We start from the raw sequence: 21,241 nt of genomic DNA, 5'->3' as shown, positions 1-21,241 counted from the left end.
GATCTTGAGCAGCAGAAGGAATTTCTGCATGGAAAGGGTGCTCAGGCCTTGGCAGGGGCTGCCCAGGGAGCTTTGGAGTGCCCATCCCTGGAGGTGTTCAGGGAAGGGCTGGAGGTGGCATTGAGTGCTCTGGGCTGGTGACAAGGTGGGCATCGGGCACAGCTTGGCCTTGACGGGCTGGGAGGGCTTTTCCCACCTCAGGAATCCTGGGATTCCGTGTGTTTGTAGCTCAGGGTGTCTGGGCTCTGCTCTGTCCCTGGCAGGATCTGCAGAGCTTCCATCAGCCCTTGGAGCCTGGGCAGAGCAACAGACTCCAAAGTCAGCCGGGACTTTGTGAGGAGAGAACAGGAGCTTTCCATCCTCTCCTGAGATGTGTCCTTCCCAGAAAAACTGAGCCCAGCATTCCCAGCGCTGGCAGTTTCACCCCAGCACTGAGAACTGAAGTTTTAATTTGTTTGTTTGTTTTTCCTTAAGGCTTTGGCTGTGGGAGGGACTCTCAACTTTCATGTCAAAACTATCCAGATAATGATGATTATCCATAATTATAACTATATTTATCTGTATTCCTTCAGGATTTCTTGTAACCACAAGGTCTTGTAATTTGGGGGAAAGGGGAAAAAACAGCTTTAGGCCCTTGTCCATTGAGCTGGAGAGGGGGAAAGTGCACGGCTGGGATGCTGGGATACCTTCTCCATGTGTCAGGCCACATTCCATGTCCCGGGAAGGATCCCTGGGAAGGATCCCAGTCTGGGCTGGGTTTCCTGGTGTGTCCAGGAGCTCCTGGCGGTGGGCAGAGCAGTGGGGGTGGAAAAGCTGCTCTGCAAATAGGGCAGGAGGAACGTGGGGCTCCATCCGCGGGGGAAGGGCAGCCCCATTGCTGCACCGAGCACTGGAAGGGGCTGGGGGGAGAGATTCCAGCAGGAGCAGCTCCTTGGGGGGGTCCAGGTAGTTCACAGAATCATGGAAAAACCTGAGATAAAAGGGACCCATGAGGATCATCGATTCCAACTGACTCTGCACAGGACACCCCAAAATCCCCCCAATCCCAAAATCCCGATCCTGAGAGTGCTGTCCAAATGCTGCTGGAGCTCTGGCAGCCTCGGGGCCGTGCCCATTCCCTGGGGAGCCTGGGCAGTGCCCAGCACCCTCTGATGAACCTTTTCCCAGTATCCAGCCTGACCCTCCCTGGCGCAGCTCCGGCCGTTCCCTGGGTCCTGTTGTTGCTCCCCAGTTCCTGGCCGTGCTGGTGACTGGTTTTGTGCTGTATCCAAACCTTTGGGATTTTGGCTGATCGCCTTCTTGGGCTGCAGCAAACAGGACAAGTGTGGGCAGCTCTGAGCTCCGGGAGCTCTTCCCCAGGGATGGATTTCAGGGCCAGCAGCTTCCAGGAGTGGCCAAGAGCTGAGCCAAGAACTTCCCAGGCCCAGCAGAGTGGGCAGAGCCAGAGGAGAGGTGAAACGCAGCTCCTGGAGGGAATTTGGAGCTTGTGGGAAGCCTTGGGAACATGGAGCTGGATCTGTCACCCCAGCCAAGCTGAGACAGTGCCCTGGGCACCCTGAGGGGCCTCGGGACTTAGGGAGAATATTGAATGATTTAGGACGAAATTTCTCCCTGTGGGGAGGCCCTGGAATGGATTTCCCAGAGCAGCTGTGGCTGCCCCAACCCTGGAGGTGCCCAAGGCCAGGCTGGACAGGGCTTGGAGCAGCCTGGGATAGTGGGAGGTGCCCCTGCCCCTGGCAGTGGTGGCACTGGATGGGCTTTAATGACCCTTCCCACCCGAACCACTCCACGATTCCATGATCCCATGATTCTGTTCCTAGCGGTCCCTGCGATAATTGATTTTTGGGTTTTGCTGTGTTGCAGCAGAAGGAATTCCTGGATGAAGAGTTCCTGGAAGCCTTGGAGCCATTTGGGTGAGCCTGGACCTGGCAGAGCCCTGATTCCTGTGCCGGTGCAGGACTGGAAAAGAGGGGAGGAAAATGTGGTTTCCATGAGTAAATCCGGATGAAGTTGCAGCCTGAACGATCCAAGGGCCTCTGCCAAAGGCACTGGAGCAGGGAGAGGCCGTGGCAGGGAACGTGGGTCCTCGGAAAAGGCGCTTCATGGACCGTGAGGGTTTTGGCCGTTCCGTTCCTGCGGGATAAGACCGGGAGGGCGGTGACTGCATGGTGGAAAGTGTCCCTGTCCCTGTCCCTGTCCCTGTCCCTGTCCCTGTCCCTGTCCGTGCCAGGGGATTGCCCTGGATAATCTCTGAGGCCCTTCCAACCCAAAGATTCCATGATTCCCATCACTGGGGGAATCCCACTGGGCTCACAGGAGTCACTGCAGGGCTTGGGGAGCGGCCGGGGCAGAACATGGGATCAGGCCCCAGTTAAAGGACACCCACTGGGACACAGGGCCCCGACTGCCGGCGGGAAGGAGGCACCAACCTTTGGAACAGGTGATCCCTGTGGATCAGCAGCTGTTGCCAGGCTGGAAAGGGCACTCCCTGTTGCTGAGGTCTGGGCTGGAGCTGTGTCATTCCATTGCCTTTATGGCCTGGTGACACAGGAAATGGGCCTGGAGTCAATAAAACCCTGATCAACGGCCACCTCATCCCGATAATCCGTGCATCAGGTTGTGCCTCTAGTCGTGGAATATCCTGAGCTGGATCCCAAGGGCCACCAAGGCCAAGTCCTGCCTGGTGACGTCCAGCGCCTGCCTTTGGGACCCAGGAGAACAAGTTCCCTCTGGACCGGTCTCTATTCACAGGAATTAGGATGAGCTGGAGATTCTGATTAGTGAGGCTGCTTTGATCCTGGGAGAGGGATCTGGGATTGCAGCCTTGGGAGATCTTCAGGATCTTGGGAAATGTGCTCTTGTGTTCCCATTGATTTTGGGTGGCTTTAGCAGGAATCAGAGCTTGGCAGTGCCGCTGGACGTCAGGAGAGTTTCGTTGGACATCATGAGGAACTTTTCCATGGAAAGGATGGTCAGGCACTCCAGTGGGGGAGTCCCCATGCCTGGAGCTATCCAAGGAATAACGATGTGCTGGGGATCGGTCCCAGGATGGACTCCATGATCTGGGAGGGTGTCTCCAACCTCCGTCATTCTGGGATTCTGGGATTCTGACAGCCCCGAGGGCCCCATCCGGAGGTCACCATCTCCCAGAGCCTCCTGCTTCCCCTGAGCCTGGAGACTGATCCCCATATCCCACATCCATTCCCCAGCCATGAGCCCGCCCAGACGCTGCGAGGTGTGGGGACAGTGGATGTGGGATCCAGGGCCAGAGCCCTTTGGATCAGGAATCAGAATCACCAGCAGGGCCTGTGCAAACAGAACCTATGGACGCTCCTGCTCCCAAACGCTTTCAATCCAAACACGGCAGTCCAGGCAGGCAGCAGGAGGGATCCCCTGGGATAACACAGGAGGTGTGGAAATCCCACCAGAACCCGTTCCCAACACATAATTTCACTCACCTGCAAAGGTTTTCCTCTTCCATGACAATATTTGATTTTGTTAATTTTTTTTTTTTTGGCACTTTCCAGCTGGAATTGTGAGCCTGGTTTGTTTTCCCAAGGATTCATGGAGGGATTGGTTGTTTGTGGGAGTTTGGCTGCTCTGGGAGCGTCGGAGCCAGTCCTGGGTGTGCAGGGCCAGGTGGGATGTGGCTCCCAGCGTGGCAGGCAGGGAATTCACTCCCCAAAAAAGTCAAAAGTGAGCTCGGTGCCACCAAACCCCAACCCCTGGGGTCACCCACGAGGGCTGGGAGGAATTTACCGGTCAGAGCGGTTGTGGAACAATCCCGGGTTGCCATGGAACAACAACACAACAAAGCCTGGGACACCTCTGGTGGCCACGTCCTGCCCTGCCCCACCTGGCTTCAGCCGGGGCTCAGCCGGGGAAAATCCACCTGGCAGGGGGAAGGGAGCAAAACGGGGAACAGCGGGCAGGGGATGAGGCGCTCCGATCGCACCTGGGTTGCTCGTGGTGCACGGAAGGCAGGTTGGGCTTTGGAGGAAGATGGGCTCACCCTCGCCCAAGTGCAGGGTGCAGTCCAGCGCCCCAGTGCCGAACTGGGATTCCTGGAGGCTGCTGGGAGCAGCTTTGGGATTCAGGCTGGGATTCACCTGCCTGGATTCACCTGCCTGGATTGATTCACCTGCCCGGACTGCTCCTCCTGTGCCTCTCGTGGTGTGTAAAAGTCCCTGTGTGCTGATCCCGGCTGGAACCCAGCCTGGTAACACCCGGAGCCGGGTGGGAGTTGTTGCCTGACCCTCGGTCCCACGCTCAGCTTCCATCCCTGTTTTCTCGGGACATCCCGGCGCTGTTCCAGGAGCAGCCTGTCCGTGTGAGGCTGGACACTGCCTCTGTGGATGGACAGAGTGACCCCTGTCCTGTCCCCCAGCCCCAGGAGAGGTGCAGGGCATGTCTGGAACACTCCACTTCTTTTACACTCAGTGGATTATTTTTATAATCCCAGGATCGATCTAGGCTGGAAAAGACCCTGAGATCATCGAGTCCAGCCTGTGATGGGAGCCGAGCCAGGTGCAGGACTGGCAGGAATCCTGCAGGAATCCTGCCCCATCTCTCTCTTCCTGGCTCGAATTCCCCCTTTTCCCTCTTTAAAAAGAGAATTTCCCGTAGCAGCCGGGCTTCTCCTCTCCCCCAGAGCAGGAGGGGTGGATTCTGAGCAGGCTGAGTTTGCAGCCAGCCTTATCTCCCTGTCCTGGGGACAGAAAAGCTGAAGAGTGACACTTTCAGGCCAGACTTTGAAATCTCCTGGGGAATTTACGACCTGATAGCCAAGAGCTGAGGCTTGCTGGGACTATTTGGAAATGCTGAAAGCCCTGAAACCCAATTTTTTCTCTGCTTTTTCTTCACAGAACCCCAGAATTCAAGCAGGGACCCAGAACGTTAAACCAGGATTTTATTCCTGTCTCCGTTTGAGTGGGGACTAAACGTTGGGTGGGATGCAACCCTCCTTACCCCCCTCGGTTTTAAGGGTTTATTTGAGGGTTTAGCAGGAGAGGGAAGGGCGAACAGATCCCCCCGGGCGGGCGGGCGGGCTCTGGTGCCGCTGGCAGGGCCCGGGCAGTGCTCTGGTTTATATTAAACAGGCAGGACCTGGCGCCGGGGCCCCTTTATCAGCTTTGGGCCGTGCCCAGGGGAGAACCCGCCCGCAGCACTTCCAAATCCGTGTGCGTTCCCTGTGTCCCCCCTGCTCGTTGCAACAGCCCCGTCTGGGCACGGGGAATCCGTAGGGAACGGGGGCCAGAGCTCGGCGTTCGCCCCACGGGCGGCACCGAGCGGGGACACGGCGCCAGGTGTGTCCTGTCCCTTCCCGCGGCCCTTCCCCTCTCCTGCCGGAGGGTGGGAATGCAGCCAGGCACACCCAGCTCCGAGCAGTAAAATGATCCCTGCTTTGCCCTTGGGCCAAGCCCAGCTTTTCTAACGGATAAAAGGGGAGGCAGCGGGAGCGCTCTCACTCCCCTGGGCTCCAGCACAGCCTCCCTGAGCTTTGGAAGAGTTGAGGGATCCCGACCGGCCCTTGCAGCACCATGTCCCGCTCCGTGACCTTCAGCTCCCGCTCGGCCGCCGGGCCAGCCCTGAGCCAGGTGCGGGTCAGCTCCGTGTCCACCTCCCGCAGCTCCGGCCTCGGCCGCGCCGGCGGCTTTGGCAGGGCCAGCCTCTACAGCCTGGGCTCTGCCGGCAAGAGGGTCTCCCTGGGAGGGGGCAGCTCCTTCCGCGTCCGCTCGGGCTATGGCTACGGGGGGGCGGGGTTCGGGGGCAGCCTCAGCCCCGGCGGCATCCAGGAGGTCACCATCAACCAGAGCCTCCTGACGCCCCTGAACCTGGAGATCGACCCCACCATCCAGAGGGTCCGCAAGGAGGAGAAGGAGCAGATCAAGACCTTGAACAACAAATTCGCCTCCTTCATTGACAAGGTGAGGACTTGGGCTGGCTCAGAGCTCTGGGGGTGCTGAACGGCAGCTGGGACCCAGAATTGGTTGAATCACGAACGGGCTCAGGATCAGTCCTGGAGAACGGGGTGGGATTTGCCCACTGCAGCCAAATAATTCTTATTATTCGATGTATTAAAGGCCTGCAGGCATTGCCAACAGAACAGCTATTTGCCCTGCTCGGGCTGCCTTTGCAGCCCTGATTCACCTGGGATTGCCCAAATGGGGGTGCAGGCTCTGAACCCCCACCCCAGCACCCAAGCCGGGGAGGAAGAGGCTCCTGGAGGGAGCTGTCCCCGGAGAGCAGCTGGAACCAGGGCCTGCCCTGGGTGTTTATGCTGCCCTGCACAACCTGGCTCTCTTGCACTAATTGACCCTGTGTAAATCCCGCTCTGGCATCCCCAAAATGTGAGGAATCCAGCCCTGGAGTTGGAGCAATTGGAGGCTTTGAGATCTGGAGCCGGTTTCTGTCAAGTGTCAGCCCAGCAGAATCTGCTTTTCTTTAATTCTTCCAAAGCCTCAGGGTCACAAGCCAGGTCCCAGAGCAGCCAGCCTCTTCCCCATGGTCTCCATGACCCTCCTCTGGTGCTTCCCACGAGCACCCCAATTCCTGGGATAGGGTTACCACCTGCAGCCCAGTCCTTCCATCCCCTGTAGTGTAAGCTCCCCTCTCTCCCACCATCCCAAATGATCCCTGCGGTCCCTCCCAGGTGCGGTTCCTGGAGCAGCAGAACAAGATGCTGGAGACCAAGTGGAGCCTCCTCCAGGAGCAGAAGACGACGCGAAGCAACATCGCTCCCATGTTCGAGGCCTACATCAGCAACCTGCGGCGGCAGCTGGACGGGCTCCTGGCGGACAAGGGGCGCCTCGAGGGAGAGCTCAAGAACATGCAGGACCTTGTGGAGGACTTCAAGACCAAGTAAAGTATCAGTGTCCCCCTGGCAGGGTGGTGAAGCTGCCAGCAGGGCTGGGCACGGATGTCCCCGGCTCCCCTGCCAGGGATGGAGATGTTTCCTGGCCAGGAATGAGGTGTTTAGTCCAGGGGAGCTGCCTGGATTCTTCTTGCTCGTTGTTTCTGGCACCTTGTTCCTGCCTGGGCCAGTGCCCCCGTCCCCTTGGCTTTGCTTTGGGGCCTCATCAGGGTTGGAAGTGGTGTTTTGGGGCCTCCTCAGGGTCACACGTGGCTCTTCGGGGCGGCCGGAGCCCCGAGAGTTCCGCAGGAGCTCCTGGCTCATTCCCTGGGCAGGGAATGGGGCAGCTGCCCTGCAATTCTTCAGTGACTTTTCAGTGTCACCTGGGAGGAGCCCCAGAAGAAAGGTGGCCTTTGTCCCAGCCCAGCGGGAAATGCCTCTGAGAAGGGAAGGGAAGAATAGGACGGAGCTGGCAAACTGGATCAGGCAGGAACTGCAAACAAACAGAGCTGATAATCCCGGGGTGTGTTTAGGGAGAGGCAACACCCAGAGATTCCTGAGGAGATGCTCGGGAACGATGCTCCCCCAGCCCTGCCCGGTTATTGCGTCTCCGTTATTTCATCCGCAGCCGGCCTTGGGATCTCTGCAAGGAGCTGGTTTGCACCCAGAGGGATGAAACCCCAAAGCTTGGTTACATTTCCCATGGATTCAATCCATGGACTCATGGATTTATTCCTTCAGCCTACAGATCCATGGGAAGCCAAACCCTCTGTGTGCTGAGAGAAGGGAAGCAGGAATTAGGAGCAGAATTAGGATGCAATAACTGGAATGCAGAACCTGCTTCTCCCCATTTATATGGAGAAAATCTCATTTATAAATGGAAAACCTAAACCGTGATGTGCTCTGGGGGTGCTTGTGGCCTCTTTTACGTAGGTCTGGTTTCCACAGGAATTCCCAGGGGATATTTAGGGGAGGAAAGGCTCCAGGGATGAGACCCAGCCCCTCACTCAGGAATTGCAGTGGGAGAGGGTGTGGTGCCAGCCGGGATCGTGCTGCCCACGGGGCTCAGTGCCGAGGGCTGAGAGTGTCCTGGGCCTCCAGAGGGGTCTCAGGACAATACTGGATGATTTAGGAAGGAAATTCCTCCCTGTGAGGGTGGGGAGGCCCTGCAATGGATTTCCCAGAGCAGCTGTGGCTGCCCCTGGATCCCTGGCAGTGCCCAAGGCCAGGGCTTGGAGCAGTCTGGGATAGCAGAAGGTGTCCCTGCCCTGGCAGGGGTGGGATGGGATGGTCCTTACAAACCCAAATCATTCCATGATTCCATGGTTTACCAGTTCATTGACCAGCTTGACCCCAGGAAATGAGGAATTTGATGATCCATTCCAGAAGAATTCAGTGTTTTTACCTCTCTCTGCTGATCCCTCGTGTGCGGAGGTGGTGCCTCTGCGTCATTTCCCGGGATTTATTCCTCTGCAATAGCACTGGCACCTCACTGACCTCCAAAGGGGCAACGTCCATTGATCCCGGTGTGGACGGGCACGATTCCAGGTCGGAGCAGGAGGGAGGGGCAGGGAGGCCGGGAAGGTGAAGCAGCTCCTGCTTTGGAAGGCAAATTCCAGCTCTGGCCATGCAGGGCCCATGTAAATAAAGAGCCTTAACCTGGCAACAACAATTCCCAAACAGCCCAAGTGCCTCCTGCTCTGCTCTTGGGTTCCAGGTCCCCAGAGCAGGGTGGGGCTGGAGGTTTGGGCTGGTTGGGAGTGCACAGACAGGTCCAGGTGGGCTCCAAGATCCAGGTTTGCAAATCAGTGCTGGTCCTGTTAAGTCCATGGAGAGGGATTTTTATGTGCTGGAGACCTTTAGGTGAAGTCTTGGAGATTTCAGGCGAACCCCTCATCTGAGGCTGAGCTCCTAAAGAAGGGGACTCAGCAAGACTGGAATTTGGTGAGGCTTTGGAGAAGAATGAGGGTAATTGATCACCTTTGGCTCTTCCCAGGACAGTGCCGTGTGTTCAACACCTGCAAAATGTTCCCAGCAGTCTGGAATAGGGAAGTGCAGAGTGGAAGCAGCTCCAGCAGGTGCTGGGATCAGCCCAGAGGAGTTTGTGGGATCTGTTTGTGTCTCTCCTGCTTTGTACTGGCTCCCTGAAGGGTTGGTGGGGGCACAGCCTGGGCCCTCCCCGAAGGAGGAGCAGGAATCTTCTGAAGCACAGGAATTTCCGGGGTTACGGAAGGCAGGGAGGGGATGCTCTCCAGGTGGTGGTGGTGGTGTGGAGCAGCTCCTCCAGAGCGGACCTGGGGCACCTCCGGCACACCGGCCTTGGGGAATTGCTGGGCTGGCTCCCAAGAAATGGAGGGATGGGGAAGAGAACTGGGATAACGTTCCACTGGCATGTTTTTCCTTTTATCCAGGCTCTAACTTCACAAAAATCCCTCTTTTTTGGCAGGTACGAAGATGAGATCAACAAGCGCACGGCGGCTGAGAATGAGTTCGTGGTGCTCAAGAAGGTACCGTGGGTCAGGGAATCCTCAGAGGGCTTGGGTGGGAAGGGACCTTAAAGTCCATCCCCTGCCCACCCCTGCAGGGACACCTTCTGTGGGCCCAGGGTGCTCCGAGCCCCGTCCAGCTTTGGACACTTCCAGGCATGGGGCAGCCACAGCTTTTCCCTGGGATTGATCATCAGCCCTTCCTCCCCATTTCCCCAACTCGCAGTTCGCTCTTTGCCTTACTCGCAGTTTCCTCCAGCTCTGCTGAAGCTCTGAGGGGCAGAATTCCATCCCACACCTGCCAAAGGCAGCTCAGGGGAGGCCCTGAGGTCTCCACACACGCAGGGAAGCGGTGTTGGATGCCAGAGGTGTTGGAGATGATGCCAGATCTTTCTTTAGGATCTTTCCTGAGGTCTCCATGTCCAACCTGACACTGAACTTACGAACGGGGATCCAGGGGATTCCCAGGACTCTCAGGACCTGCACTCCAGCAGCGTTCAGTGGCCTGGGAGATGAATTGTTGCCCCTGGGGTGTCACTGGGACACCGGAGCTGGTTTGGGGACTCTCTTGTGGAAGCCACCAGAGGCTGGGTGGGCTCAGACATCCAAGCTCCCCAGTCTCAGTGGGTTATCCCTTGTTTTTCCAGGATGTGGATGCTGCCTACATGAACAAGGTGGAGCTGGAGGCCAAGGTGGATGCGCTAACGGATGAGATCAACTTCCTGAGGGCTTTCCATGAGGCGGTGAGGACCCTTCTGCTCCTTCAGAGGGGGAGAACAGGGAATGCTGGCTGGGAAAATGAACGTGGGACACGCGATGGGTTCATGGAGTCTTTCCTTCCATGAGCAAAACTAAACCTGCAAGGGAAGCGATTCCTCTGAATCCCCATGGATTGTCACACGGACTTCTCCCTGTCTGGGATGTGGGGTGGATGGATTGCAGACATAACGGGACAGACATTCTATTTGGGATGCTGTTTGCATGAAAACAAGGAAAACGAGTGGTTAGCGGGGATTTGGTGCTGGGGGAGGTGGTGCTGTGGGAGAGGAATGAAGGAAAGCGGCTGTTCCAGGCTCCTTCCTCCGCCCCGTTGTTGGCAAGATCAGGGATTGCCTGAGCTGGACACATCCTTGGGAGAGGTGCTGGAATTTGGCCCCTCCAGGTTCTGCAGCCAGCTGGGCTGTTGTCTAAGGAATGGGGTGACAGTGGGATAAGCAGCCAAAGCAGGGATAAGCAGTTCCAGCTCTGCTGTTGGTTGTTGCTCTGGGCTTTGCAAGGTTGGTTCTCTCCTAATTAATGATTATATTGATAAAATTCCTCTTATCTGCCTCCCTTTCCCTTCTCTCCTTGGTTTCCCTTTTTAATTGGCTTCCAAAAGAGGGGCCCTGAAACCTCGCTGATTAATGGGCTTGGTTTTCCTGCAGGAACTTAACGAGCTGCAGGCCCAGATCTCCGACACCTCGGTGGTGCTGTCCATGGACAACAGCCGGAACTTGGACCTGGACAGCATCATCGCTGAGGTGAAGGCGCAGTACGAGGAGATCGCCAACCGGAGCCGCGCCGAGGCCGAGTCCTGGTACCAGAGCAAGGTGAGCTTTGGGAGGGGAGAAGGCTCCAGGGAGACCTTGGAGCCCCTTGCAGCACCTAAAGGGGCTCCAGGAGAGCTGGAGAGGGCCTGAAGTGATGAGACACAGGGAATGGCGTCCCACTGCCAGAGGGAATGAATTCCTCCCTGTGAGGGTGGGGAGGCCCTGGAATGGATTTCCCAGGGAAGCTGCCCCTGGATCCCTGGCAGTGCCCAAGGCCAGGCTGGACATTGGGGCTTGGAGCAGCCTGGGGCAGTGGAAGGTGCCCGTGCCATGGCAGGGGTGGCACTGGATGGGCTTTAAGGTCCCTTCCCACCCAAACCATTCCATGATTCCCTGATCTCCAGCTCTGTAAGCACCTGTGGCCCCTGTGCCATGGGGGGGGGCTCTATCCCGTTCATTCACTGCCATCCTCACCCCATCACGCTGTGTCCCGCTGCTCTGTCCCAGTATGAGGCGCTGCAGGTGACAGCCGGGAAACACGGGGACGACCTGAGGAACACCAAGAACGAGATCACGGAGATCAACAGGGCCATCCAGAGGCTCCAGGGGGAGATCGAGAATGCCAAAGCCCAGGTGAGGAGCGGCCCCTCTCCTGCCCTTCTCCAGCCCCGGAACTGGGATCCCTCTGGGGACCAGGGACAGCATCTGAGGGAGCAGCTGGAGCTGTGCCAGGGGAGGTTTAGGTTGGAGATCAGGGAAAGGTTCTTCCCCAGAGGGTGCTGGGCACTGCCCAGGCTCCCCAGGGAATGGGCACGGCCCCGAGGCTGCCAGAGCTCCAGGAGCGTTTGGACAGCGCTGCCAGGTGTTGAATTTCAGGGTTAGGGGGATTTTTAGGGCTGTCATGTGCCGAGCCATGATGGTCCTTGTGCGTCCCTTCCAAATCCAGACCTTCTGTGATGTTAGGAACATGTCAGGGCTCTGGGTGTCACACAACACCTTGAACGCGGTGATTTCGGAGATCTTTCCCAACCTTTGCAATTCCATGGTCTGTAAGAACCATTCCAGGGTGGCTGCACTGCTCGTCCTGAAGGGTTTCAGTTCTGCTGGGGAGGAGGAGCACTGGGAGCAGGGTGACCCTGCCAGGAAGGTGGATTTGGGGGAGGACAAGTGGAAATCGCCCCTGGAACACAGAGGGGCCCCCACACAATCCTTGTGCCCTGCTGTTCCTGGGATCACTGTCCACTCCCTTTGCCCAGCAGAGAACACCATCTTTGGGCACACACAGGGATTTGGGGAGCTCTGTTTGCTTTCACTGGGGTTTTATCGCTTTATCAGGGCCGTGGCTCAGGCCTGGCCTGGAGCTCCCAGCGCTCCAGATAAGCCCAGTGATTCATCCCGGAATATTTGGTTTCAGGGCAGGGAGGCTCTGGCAGAAGCCAAGAGCTGCCCGGCAGCAGCTCCCGTGGACAATGGATGGGAGCACAAAGCCTCTTTGGAGCCCTTCCTGCCAAGCACGGTGGCTTGGGAGCTGTGGGGGCACAGATGGGGGCTCCCTGGGGTCCCACAGGGCTGGTCTTGGGCTGGGTCTGGGTGTTTGGTAGCTCCAGGTGTGGTCCAGTCCACACCCGCCCACTCAGTTGGCCGGAGACTGCCCGGCTCTCAACAAGCTCCAGGGAAATCGGGAGAGAAAACCTGAGCTTTGGTGAACCCCAAGGGATCTGTGGGATGTGGGGGACTGGGAAGCTGAGGATCACCTGAAAAAAGCGTAGCCAGTGGACAGAAACCTGGTCTTCCTTCTGGGAGACCTGGAAGGAGATGAGTTTCCATCTCCATCCAGTGCCCAAAAAAACAGGCAGGGATGAAGTCCCAGGGATCCAGCTGGGCTCCAGATCCACGAAGGGGGCTGGGCAGCAGAGCCAGAGGTTTGGGGTGCAGGATCCCCCTCCAGGGATCAGGAGCCCCCTGCCGTGGCCGCTCCATCCCCGCAGCGAGCGAAGCTGGAGGCGGCCGTGGCCGAGGCCGAGGAGCGCGGGGAGATGGCCCTCAAGGACGCCAGGGCCAAGCTGGAGGAACTGGAGGCCGCTCTGCAGAAAGCCAAGGCCGACATGGCCCGGCAGCTCCGGGAATACCAGGAGCTCATGAACGTCAAGCTGGCCCTGGACATCGAGATCGCGACCTACAGGAAGCTGCTGGAGGGCGAGGAGAGCAGGTGAGGATGGGTGGGGTGGTGGTGAGCAAAGATTCCCTGTGTTCCCCCCAGGAAGGATCCAGCCCTTTGCTGCCTTTGCCTGGGGACTCTGTGAGAGCCCAATTCCCATTTCCACAATGAAATGCAGGCAAGGAAGCCTTTGAAAAACTGAGTTCTGGTCCTGGAAACGCTTTGGCTGAAGAGCCAAACTGGCAAATTCTGAGGAAAAAAACCCAGGGAAAATAAGCAAAGAAGGAAAAAGTTGGTTTCCATCATGTTCTGTGCTATGGCAGAACATTTCCAAGTGGAAATCCCTGTGGAGTTAGGACAGAACTTCTGTGCTCTGTCCCCCCCGCCATGGGGATAACAGAGCTGGTCAGTGCAGGGCTGGACAAAGCCTGGGGGCCCAGGGCTCTTCCTGGGATTAGGTACAGCTGGAGTAGTAAATCCCAGCCTTTGTCCTCCTCCTGAACCCCGAGGCCCAAGGAAAGCTGGGTCTGATCCCTCCTTTTCCCTTCGTCTTTTCCAACAGGTTGGCTGGGGATGGAGTTGGCAACGTCAACATCTGTGAGTGGATTTTGTTGTTTGTAGCGGTTCCACCTCATTCTAAACCCATGGAAAAGGGGGCTCAGTGTGCCCCAGTTCACCCAGTTCAGCCCCTCCTTAGTGGGAGCACCCTGAAGCTGGGGGTGGTGCTGGGGCTCCATCCCGAGCTCAGCCTCGACTCATCCGGGCGGAATTGCGCTTGGGGCAGCGCTGATCTTCCTTTCCCCCATTTGGACACGGATAGAAAAGCACTGCTGGGAAATGCATTCCCTGCCTTGGGAATTGGTGATGGCAGAGGGTGTTTGTGCAGCTTGGGAAGTGTTGGATCCTCACCTGGGCAGGAGCTGCTCTCTCAGGGATGCTCCAAACCAGCGGCTCCAATTTCCAGCCACTTAATTTCTGCTGGGAAGGGCCCCCATTCCCACAGCTTTGGGGCACCAGGAGATGAGCTGAGGGTGTTTGTGAAATGGGATTCTCCATGGATTTTCTAGGGGTTCTCCATGTGTTCTCCAAGCTCAGGGGATCCTGAGCCAGGTTGGGTGATGGAGTGGGAACACAAGAAGGAAGGACTTTAAACTGAAAAAGGGGAGGTTTAGATGGGATATTGGGAAGAAATTCTTCCCTGTGAGGGTGGGGAAGCCCTGGAATGGATTTCCAAGACATCCAAGAGGATGCCCCATCCCCGGAAGTGCCCAAGGGCAGGCTGGAGGGGACTTGGAGCAGCCTGGGATGGTGGGAGGTGTCCCTGCCCATGGCAGGGGTGGCTCTGATGGGCTTTAGGGTCCCTTCACCCCCAAACCGTTCCATGATCCCATCGGAGCCTTTCCTGAGGGTGCCCAGCTGGGTGCAGGTTCCAGGTGCTCACGTTCCCTTTGCTCCTCTCCCATCCCAGCCATGGTCAGCTCCAGTGGCGGGGGCGGATATTCCAGCTCCAGCGCTCTCCTGGGAGGAGGGATTGGAGGCGCCCTCAGCCTGGGATCGGGAATGGGCAGCGGGGCGCTCGGATTCTCCTCTGGAGGCTCCTCCAAGTCCTACACCATCACCACCACCTCGTCCAGCCGGAGAAGCATCAGGAAGTAACTCCAAGGATGGAGCTCGGCACTCCCAGCACCCGAGAGAGGGAAACGATGGAAAAAAAGTCTTGGTGCCTTTTGTAGGATGAATTGGCTGCAAAACTCCTGCAGTGCTGAGGCCCTGCCCCTGCCCTGCCTGGGCTTGATCCTGCACTCCTGGAGTTGAACCATTCCTCTGGGAGCAGGATCAAGCCTGAAGGGGTGAAATTTATCCCGGGATGCAGGTGGGGTATCCCTGCTGTTACCCTTGTGCTTGGTACCCCCCTGCTCCGGGCTGGATTTCACCCTTGGAAAGGCAAATCCCACGTTTCTGCAAAAGACCAGAAGATTCTCTCCCTCCTGACAGGATTTGGAAGACTCCAATCCCTCAGGCTCCTCAGCCCCCACCGAGGGCTCACCCTGGGTTGGGTTTTTTAAATATACCAGGAAGAAAACAGGTTTGGGTCTGCCCTTATTTTCTGTGGAGATGGGCTCAGGGTGGGGGTTCAACATTCTCCTCTGACTGGAGCTGTTTCTGACCAAAGGCAGCACTGACAGATTGATTCCCAGCTGTTTGTAGCAAAATAACTCCTCAAGAACCTCCCCCACCCTTTCCCTCTCCTTAAATGAAGCCCAAAGCTTGAGGGATCTAAAACTGCTTCAAATTCCACGTGTCCCACTGAAATGGGAGATCAATTCCCTATTTTTGGGTGTCTCTGTTTACCACCCCCTGTTTAAGGGTATTTAGTGATATCTGGAGTCTCCTGCAGTGAGGGTTCAGTTGATGCCCCATTCCAAAAACTCCTTGTTCCTGCCAAAATGGGTCTTCAACATGCCAGGGAAATTGTTGTTACTGCAGTAGGAAGAGTTTTTAGGGCAATAACTGCAAGGACCTGCTCCCAGTTGTTGTGCTGATGTTCAGCCCTGTCCTGGCACTGTGGTTTGGGTTGGATTTTTATGCTTTTTGTGTCTCTCATGAGTCCTTTAATAAAGTTTCCCTTTTAGCTGCATGTCCAGTCTTAGCCAAGTTCTTCGTGCTGCCCTGGATGCTCAGGAGCTCTGGAAAATATCCAGGGATCACTTCCTGTCGTGTCTGGAGCCCGCCCCAGCTCTGTCACCTGGAGCAGGCCCTGGGCACAGTTTGGGGTTTGGGGTTTGGGGTTTGCTGCTGCACAGCTCATTCCGGGCTGGATTTTTCCTGCCTGAAGTCTGGGCAGAGGGACGGGGGGAGTTTTCTCAGTCGTGGTTTGAGCTCAGGTCTGAAATGGAATCTGGTTTTAATGGGAGGGAGGAGAGGGATTTTAGCCCTTCTTGCTCCTGGATTCCCTGGAAAAACCCAACAAAAATCCTGAGCTTGGAGAAGACCCTTTTGTGTCCCAGGGAAATGTGGGGAGCTTTGTTTCCAGCTTTGCCACGATCCTGTGTCCCTCTCCCAGCCCCGGCTCCCTCATGGGAATGTTTGAGCCTCCTTGGAGCTGGGAGAGGGGATCTGGGTCATCCGGAACAAGGACACAATTCCTTGTGGGGCTCCGGGGCAGCTGGGCCCATCCCAGGGCAGGTTGTGCCTCTCCCAGCCCAGGGGGGACAAACCCTGGCTGGAGCTGCAGCTCTGTGGAGCTGGGGCCAGAGGCTTTGGGGTCACTTGGGAATGCTGATTCCTCTGGGATGGGATGAATCCTTGACAGATTCTGCCACTGCCTCTCACCCAGCCCCCCACGGCCCAGCACCCCCCACCTGATCTGTTCTGAGCCAGTTTGGGGAGAAGGTGCCACCGATTGTCATCCTTTGGGTGGCTTTGGGACGCTTGGGCAGGAACTGTGTGGTTTTGGGTACTTGTGGGGGGAATTGTGGTCTCTGCGCATTACCAGGGATTCCCAAGGGCTCCAGTGCTGCTCCTTGAATTTTTGGGTGCCAGGACCTGGGAAGGGCGGTTGGTCTGGGGGGCTGCAGGTGACACCCCTGAAGGACAGGGCCACCCTGAGGGACCTGCGCAGGTGACACCGAGCTGAGGGTCAGGGACACCCCTGAAGGACAGGGCCATCCCGAGGGACCGGGACAAGCTGGAGCAGGGCCCTGTGGGGATCTCCCGAGGTTTAACAGGGCCGAGGGCAGGGGCTGCCGGGGCTGAGAGCTGGACCTGCCCCAGCCCAGAGACCCCCGAGCCTGGGCTGAGCCCCAGCGTGGGCAGGGGGGAGGGGGGGTTCTGCCCCTCTGCCCCTGTGCTCAGGTGAGACCCCACGTGCAGAGCTGCCCCAGCCCTGGGGCCCAGCACAGGGAGGACCTGGAGCTGCTGCAGAGATCCAGAGAAGACCCTGGAGCTGCTCCAGGGCTGGAGCCCCTCTGGAGCCAGGCTGGGAGAGCTGGGGGCGTTCACCTCACTCTGGGGAGAGCTCAGAGCCCCTTGCAGGGCCTAAAGGGGCTCCAGGAGAGCTGGGGAGGGACTGGGGACAAGGGATGGAGGGACAGGACACAGGGAATGGCTTCCTGAGGGCAGGGATGGATGGGATATTGGGAACCCTGCTCCAAGGTTGACTCAGGGAATTGTTAAAGATCATCAAGTCCTGGTTGACACTTTCATCTGATGCTTCAAAGGAATGAAATGGCCTGAAAGCAGCAGGGCCTGGGCTCAGCTCCCCTGAGCAGGGGAGAGTGAGGTGTGGGAAGGGGGAAACTCCCATCCTGGGAAGCCTGATTGGCTGGGTGAGGTTATAAAGGGCAGCACCGCAAGGAGAGGACCTTTCCCATGGGATGGGATGGGATAGGGTGGGATGGGATGGGGTGGGTTGGGTTGGGATGGGATGGGATGGGGGTTGGGATGCCTTTGCTGGAGGATCACCCCAATGAGCTGAGCAGAACCGGGTCAGGTCCTGGGACAAGGAGCTGCCTCCCCTCCCTCCCACCTCATTGCAATCCCTGCTCTTGTGGGAATGGAAGGACAAGGGAACTACACCGAAGGATCTGGTTTTAATGGGAGTGACGAGGGATTTTAGCCTTTCTTTCTACTGGATTCCCCAGAAGAAATAACAAAAATCTTGAGCATGGAAAAGACCCTTTTGTGTCTCCATGTAATGGGAAATGTGGGGCTTTGTTCCCAGCACTGCCATGAGCCACAGTTCTTCCTGGACACCCTTCCCGTGGGAGCTGCTGCTGCTCCTGCTGCTCAGATTCCACTGCTCCAACCCCAGCCCTGCTGGTGCTGTGGGAATTTCTGGGTGCTGATCCTGGGGCACTTCCAAATCCAAATTCCAAACCTTTGGGACGTAGGAGAGACCTCGCTGGGAGTGGAAAGTGGCTGCAAAAGGCAGAGAAAAGGAATCCAGCTTAGGAAATTCCTTGGAGAAAAGGCGGATTTTGGTAGGTGAATCCTCCAGCTTACAGGTGTTGATGGGAATGCACCTTCCCCAAGGAGCAGTGGGAACAGGGTCCCGTTATTGTCTGAAAATTCCAACCCCTTTGGCCTCCAGTGGGAGCCCGATCCTGTATTGCACGGTCGGGACAGTGGGATTGGCTCCTGGGGTGCGTTTGCAGCTCTGTTGGGATGGGATGAGCTGACCTGTGCAGGACTGCCTGGTGGATTCACAGCTCTGGGACTGCTCTGTGCAGGAGTTTTCCCTCCCAGCCCACGGAATGGAAGCAGCTGAGGAGTCCTGGAGTTCTGTCCCCCGTCTGCTCTCTGCGCCCTCCAGCAGCTCCCTGAAGGTGACAATCTCCATGGCCAGGGCCAGCTTGAGGTTCCTCAGCTCCCGGAACTCACAGAGCTGCAGAGCCAGGTCAGCCTCGGCCTTTTCCAGAGCCGCTTCCAGCTCGGAGAGTTTGTCCTTTGCATCCATGACGGTGCTTTCCCCAAACTGCTCCGTGTTGGCCGCGGCGGCCCCAAGCTCGGCACTCTGCATGGAATGGGACACGGCCGGTCCTGGCCGTCAGGGATGGCAGGAGTGGGGCTGTCTCAGCCCTGGGTGCAGCAGCAGCTCCTGAAGAGCCTTTACAAGTTGCTCCAGCACCAGGAGCGATGGCTGTGGAATTCTCAGGAGCAGCAATTCCCACACATGGCTGTGCTCACCTGGCCCTTGGTGATCCTGATTTCTCCCTCCAGTCTCTGGACCATCTGTGCCAGCTCAGCTGTCCTGGATTTCGCCTCTCTCAAGCTCTCCGTGTTTCTGCCTGTGACGACTGAGCTCCTCCAACTCAAATCACGATCATGGAATGGTTTGGGTTGGAAGCTCATCCTGTCCCCCCCCTGCCATGGCAGGGGGACCTCCCCCTGTCCCAGGCTGCTCCAAGCCCCAATGTCCAGCCTGGCCTTGGGCACTGCCAGGGATCCAGGGGCAGCCACAGCTGCTCTGGGAAATCCATTCCAGGGCCTCCCCACCCTCACAGGTGTGGAATGGGAGGAATTCCTGCCCAATATCCCATCTAAATCTTCCCTCCCTCTGCTTAAGGCTGTTCTTTGTCTCATGGACAAAACAGCTCAAAAGGTGCTGTTGCATAGCCCAAAAGACATCTTGAGTTAAACCAGAGCAGATCAGGGAGGATGGGGGTGTTTCTGTGGGGTTGAAGTTGTTCTGAGGAGAGCTGGGCCCCACCCCGCCCTTTCCAGGTGTTCTCACCTTGTTTTCCTGCCGGGCCAGGGCTCGTGCCCAGCTCCTGCAGGCGATGTCCCTGTGCCGAGCCCTCATGTCCTCAATGGTTCCATCCAGGTGTGGATCTCAGCTGTTGCCCCTCTGCAGGACCACAGACGTGTCCGGGATCTGGGCCTGCAGCCGGTGGAGCTCCTGGTGGGGACATGGGCTGCTCGTGCTGCGCACCCAGTCCAGCCCCAAACTGGTGCCCCCCCCACCATCCAGTCCACCCCTTTGCGGTGATGGTTTCACAATGAATCACCCGTGAGCCCTGGGTCACGCCCTGTTCCCCCAGGATAATCTGCTTCTAAACCCAGCTGGGAAATGGGAATTACTGCTGGAGCCCTGGCGAAGCCGCTCACCTCTTTGTAGAACATTCTCAGGAATTCACCCTCTTCTTTCAGCCTTCCCCCCTTGGCTTCCAGCCCGGCTTTGTCCAAGAGAACTCTCTCTGTGTCCTGGAGACACACTGGGGATGGAAAGAGGAATTCTGGAGGGAGAGCAGACTCAGGGCTGCCCTCAGGGTCGGTGCCGTGACCACGCTCCAGCTCCTGGGATTTGGGGTCTGGAGTTTGAGCAAACCCAGCTTCTGCTTGTACTTGTTTCCTGTGCTGCCTCAGGGAAAGAAGTCACCACAACCACCCAAAAACCCGAACCAGGAGGGGAAAGTTCAGCCAGTGAGTCCCTCGCTCACCTTCCACAGGACAAGTAGCTCCTCCTGGGCATGTGTCCGCAGGCTCTGCTCATCCCCGGACCTGTGTGGGAAAATGGGAGGTTTTGCTGGAGTTCAGCACAATTCCCTCTTTCTCTGAGTTCCTTCAGGCCACAAGTGAAACAAATGAAGCTGATTTTTTTCCCTCTCCCCAGACAGTGTTTTGGGATACTTCGCTCGTTTTGTAGCTCGTGGGAAAACAAATGTGTTTTCAGAGAGGTTTCTGCAGCAGAACTACTTTTGTGAGACCTCAAATAGCTGCTGAACACTTGGAAATCTGAATTTCTGAGTCAGGAAGGTGAGAAAGCAAATGTGGAACAGGGATATTCTGCTTCCTCCATGTATCTTTAAATATGGATGTTGCTTTCTGTACTGAGATCCTGGGAGGTCTTTCCATCTTCTTCACTCCACCGTGGAATCTACTGGAGGTGAATCTACTTCATCTCCACCTACAAGTTCTCTGGGAACCATTTACTACCCTAAGAATCCTGTGTTTCTGCCTGTTAACAAATTTCAAGCAACATTTTGAGCCCTGAACTTGCATTTTTCCGGTTTTTACTCACGTTTTCCTGTTGATTTCCAAACCCAGCTTTGCTGCTCTCAGGCCTGTTTGTAACTGGGCTCAGCTCTTCCTGAGGGCTCTCAGTTTCTCCCTCAAATTCCAGATACAAGCCCTGAGCATGCCCACACTCACTGTGACTCTGCAGGAAGCTCCACTTGGTCTCTAGCACCTACTTCTGCTGCTCCAGGATCCAAACCTGAATCCCAGAAAGGAAAATGGGAAATGGGATGAGGATTGTGAAGATGATGGTGAAGGGTCTGGAGGACCCACATGAGGAGCAGCTGAGGTCACTTGGTTTGGCCAGCTGGGGAAGAGGAGACTGAGGGGAGACTCATCGGGCACAGTGGCTTCATCCCAAGGGACAGCTCCCATCTCTACTCCAGGGACCAGGGACAGGACCCAGGGAGTGGCTGGAGCTGTGCCAGGGGAGGGTCAGCCTGGAGATCAGGGTGGTTGGGCACTGAACAGGCTCCCCAGGGAATGGGCACAGCCCCGAGGCTGCCACAGCTCGAGGAATGTCTGGACAATGCCCTTGGGCATGGAGTGGGATTTTGGGGTGTCTGTGCAGGGCCGGGGGTTGGACTGGATGGTCCCTGTGGGTCCTTTCCCAGGTATCCCATGGTGAACTGCTTGTGGAAGCCAGTGCTGATGCCCCAGCAGTGGGACATGTTCCTGCTCTTGGCACACCTGGCAG

General features: G+C 57.2%; 2 protein-coding genes across 2 annotated transcripts; one reads left to right on the top strand and one right to left on the bottom strand.

Moving 5' to 3' along the window:
• Positions 1–5,076: 5,076 nt before the first annotated feature.
• Positions 5,077–15,664, top strand: LOC103614949 (keratin, type II cytoskeletal cochleal). The gene is made up of 9 exons (XM_008632950.2): positions 5,077–5,927; positions 6,653–6,861; positions 9,300–9,360; positions 9,987–10,082; positions 10,764–10,928; positions 11,376–11,501; positions 12,857–13,077; positions 13,589–13,623; positions 14,495–15,664. Exons 1-9 carry the CDS (start codon positions 5,541–5,543, stop codon positions 14,680–14,682), a joined length of 1,488 nt encoding a protein of 495 aa, XP_008631172.1. The 5' UTR covers positions 5,077–5,540; the 3' UTR covers positions 14,683–15,664.
• Positions 15,665–17,615: 1,951 nt separating this feature from the next.
• LOC108444590 (keratin, type II cytoskeletal 2 epidermal-like) lies at positions 17,616–18,915 on the bottom strand. The gene is made up of 3 exons (XM_017733369.1): positions 18,715–18,915; positions 18,208–18,541; positions 17,616–17,946 (listed from the first exon to the last, which is right to left on the bottom strand). Exons 1-3 carry the CDS (start codon positions 18,877–18,879, stop codon positions 17,654–17,656), a joined length of 792 nt encoding a protein of 263 aa, XP_017588858.1. The 5' UTR covers positions 18,880–18,915; the 3' UTR covers positions 17,616–17,653.
• Positions 18,916–21,241: the final 2,326 nt, after the last annotated feature.

This window comes from Corvus brachyrhynchos, unplaced genomic scaffold, assembly GCF_000691975.1.
Source record: "Corvus brachyrhynchos isolate BGI_N302 unplaced genomic scaffold, ASM69197v1 scaffold875, whole genome shotgun sequence".
Lineage (NCBI taxonomy): Eukaryota > Metazoa > Chordata > Aves > Passeriformes > Corvidae > Corvus > Corvus brachyrhynchos.
The sequence above is the reverse complement of the archived record's forward strand: the minus strand, read 5'-3'. Positions and strand labels throughout refer to the sequence as shown.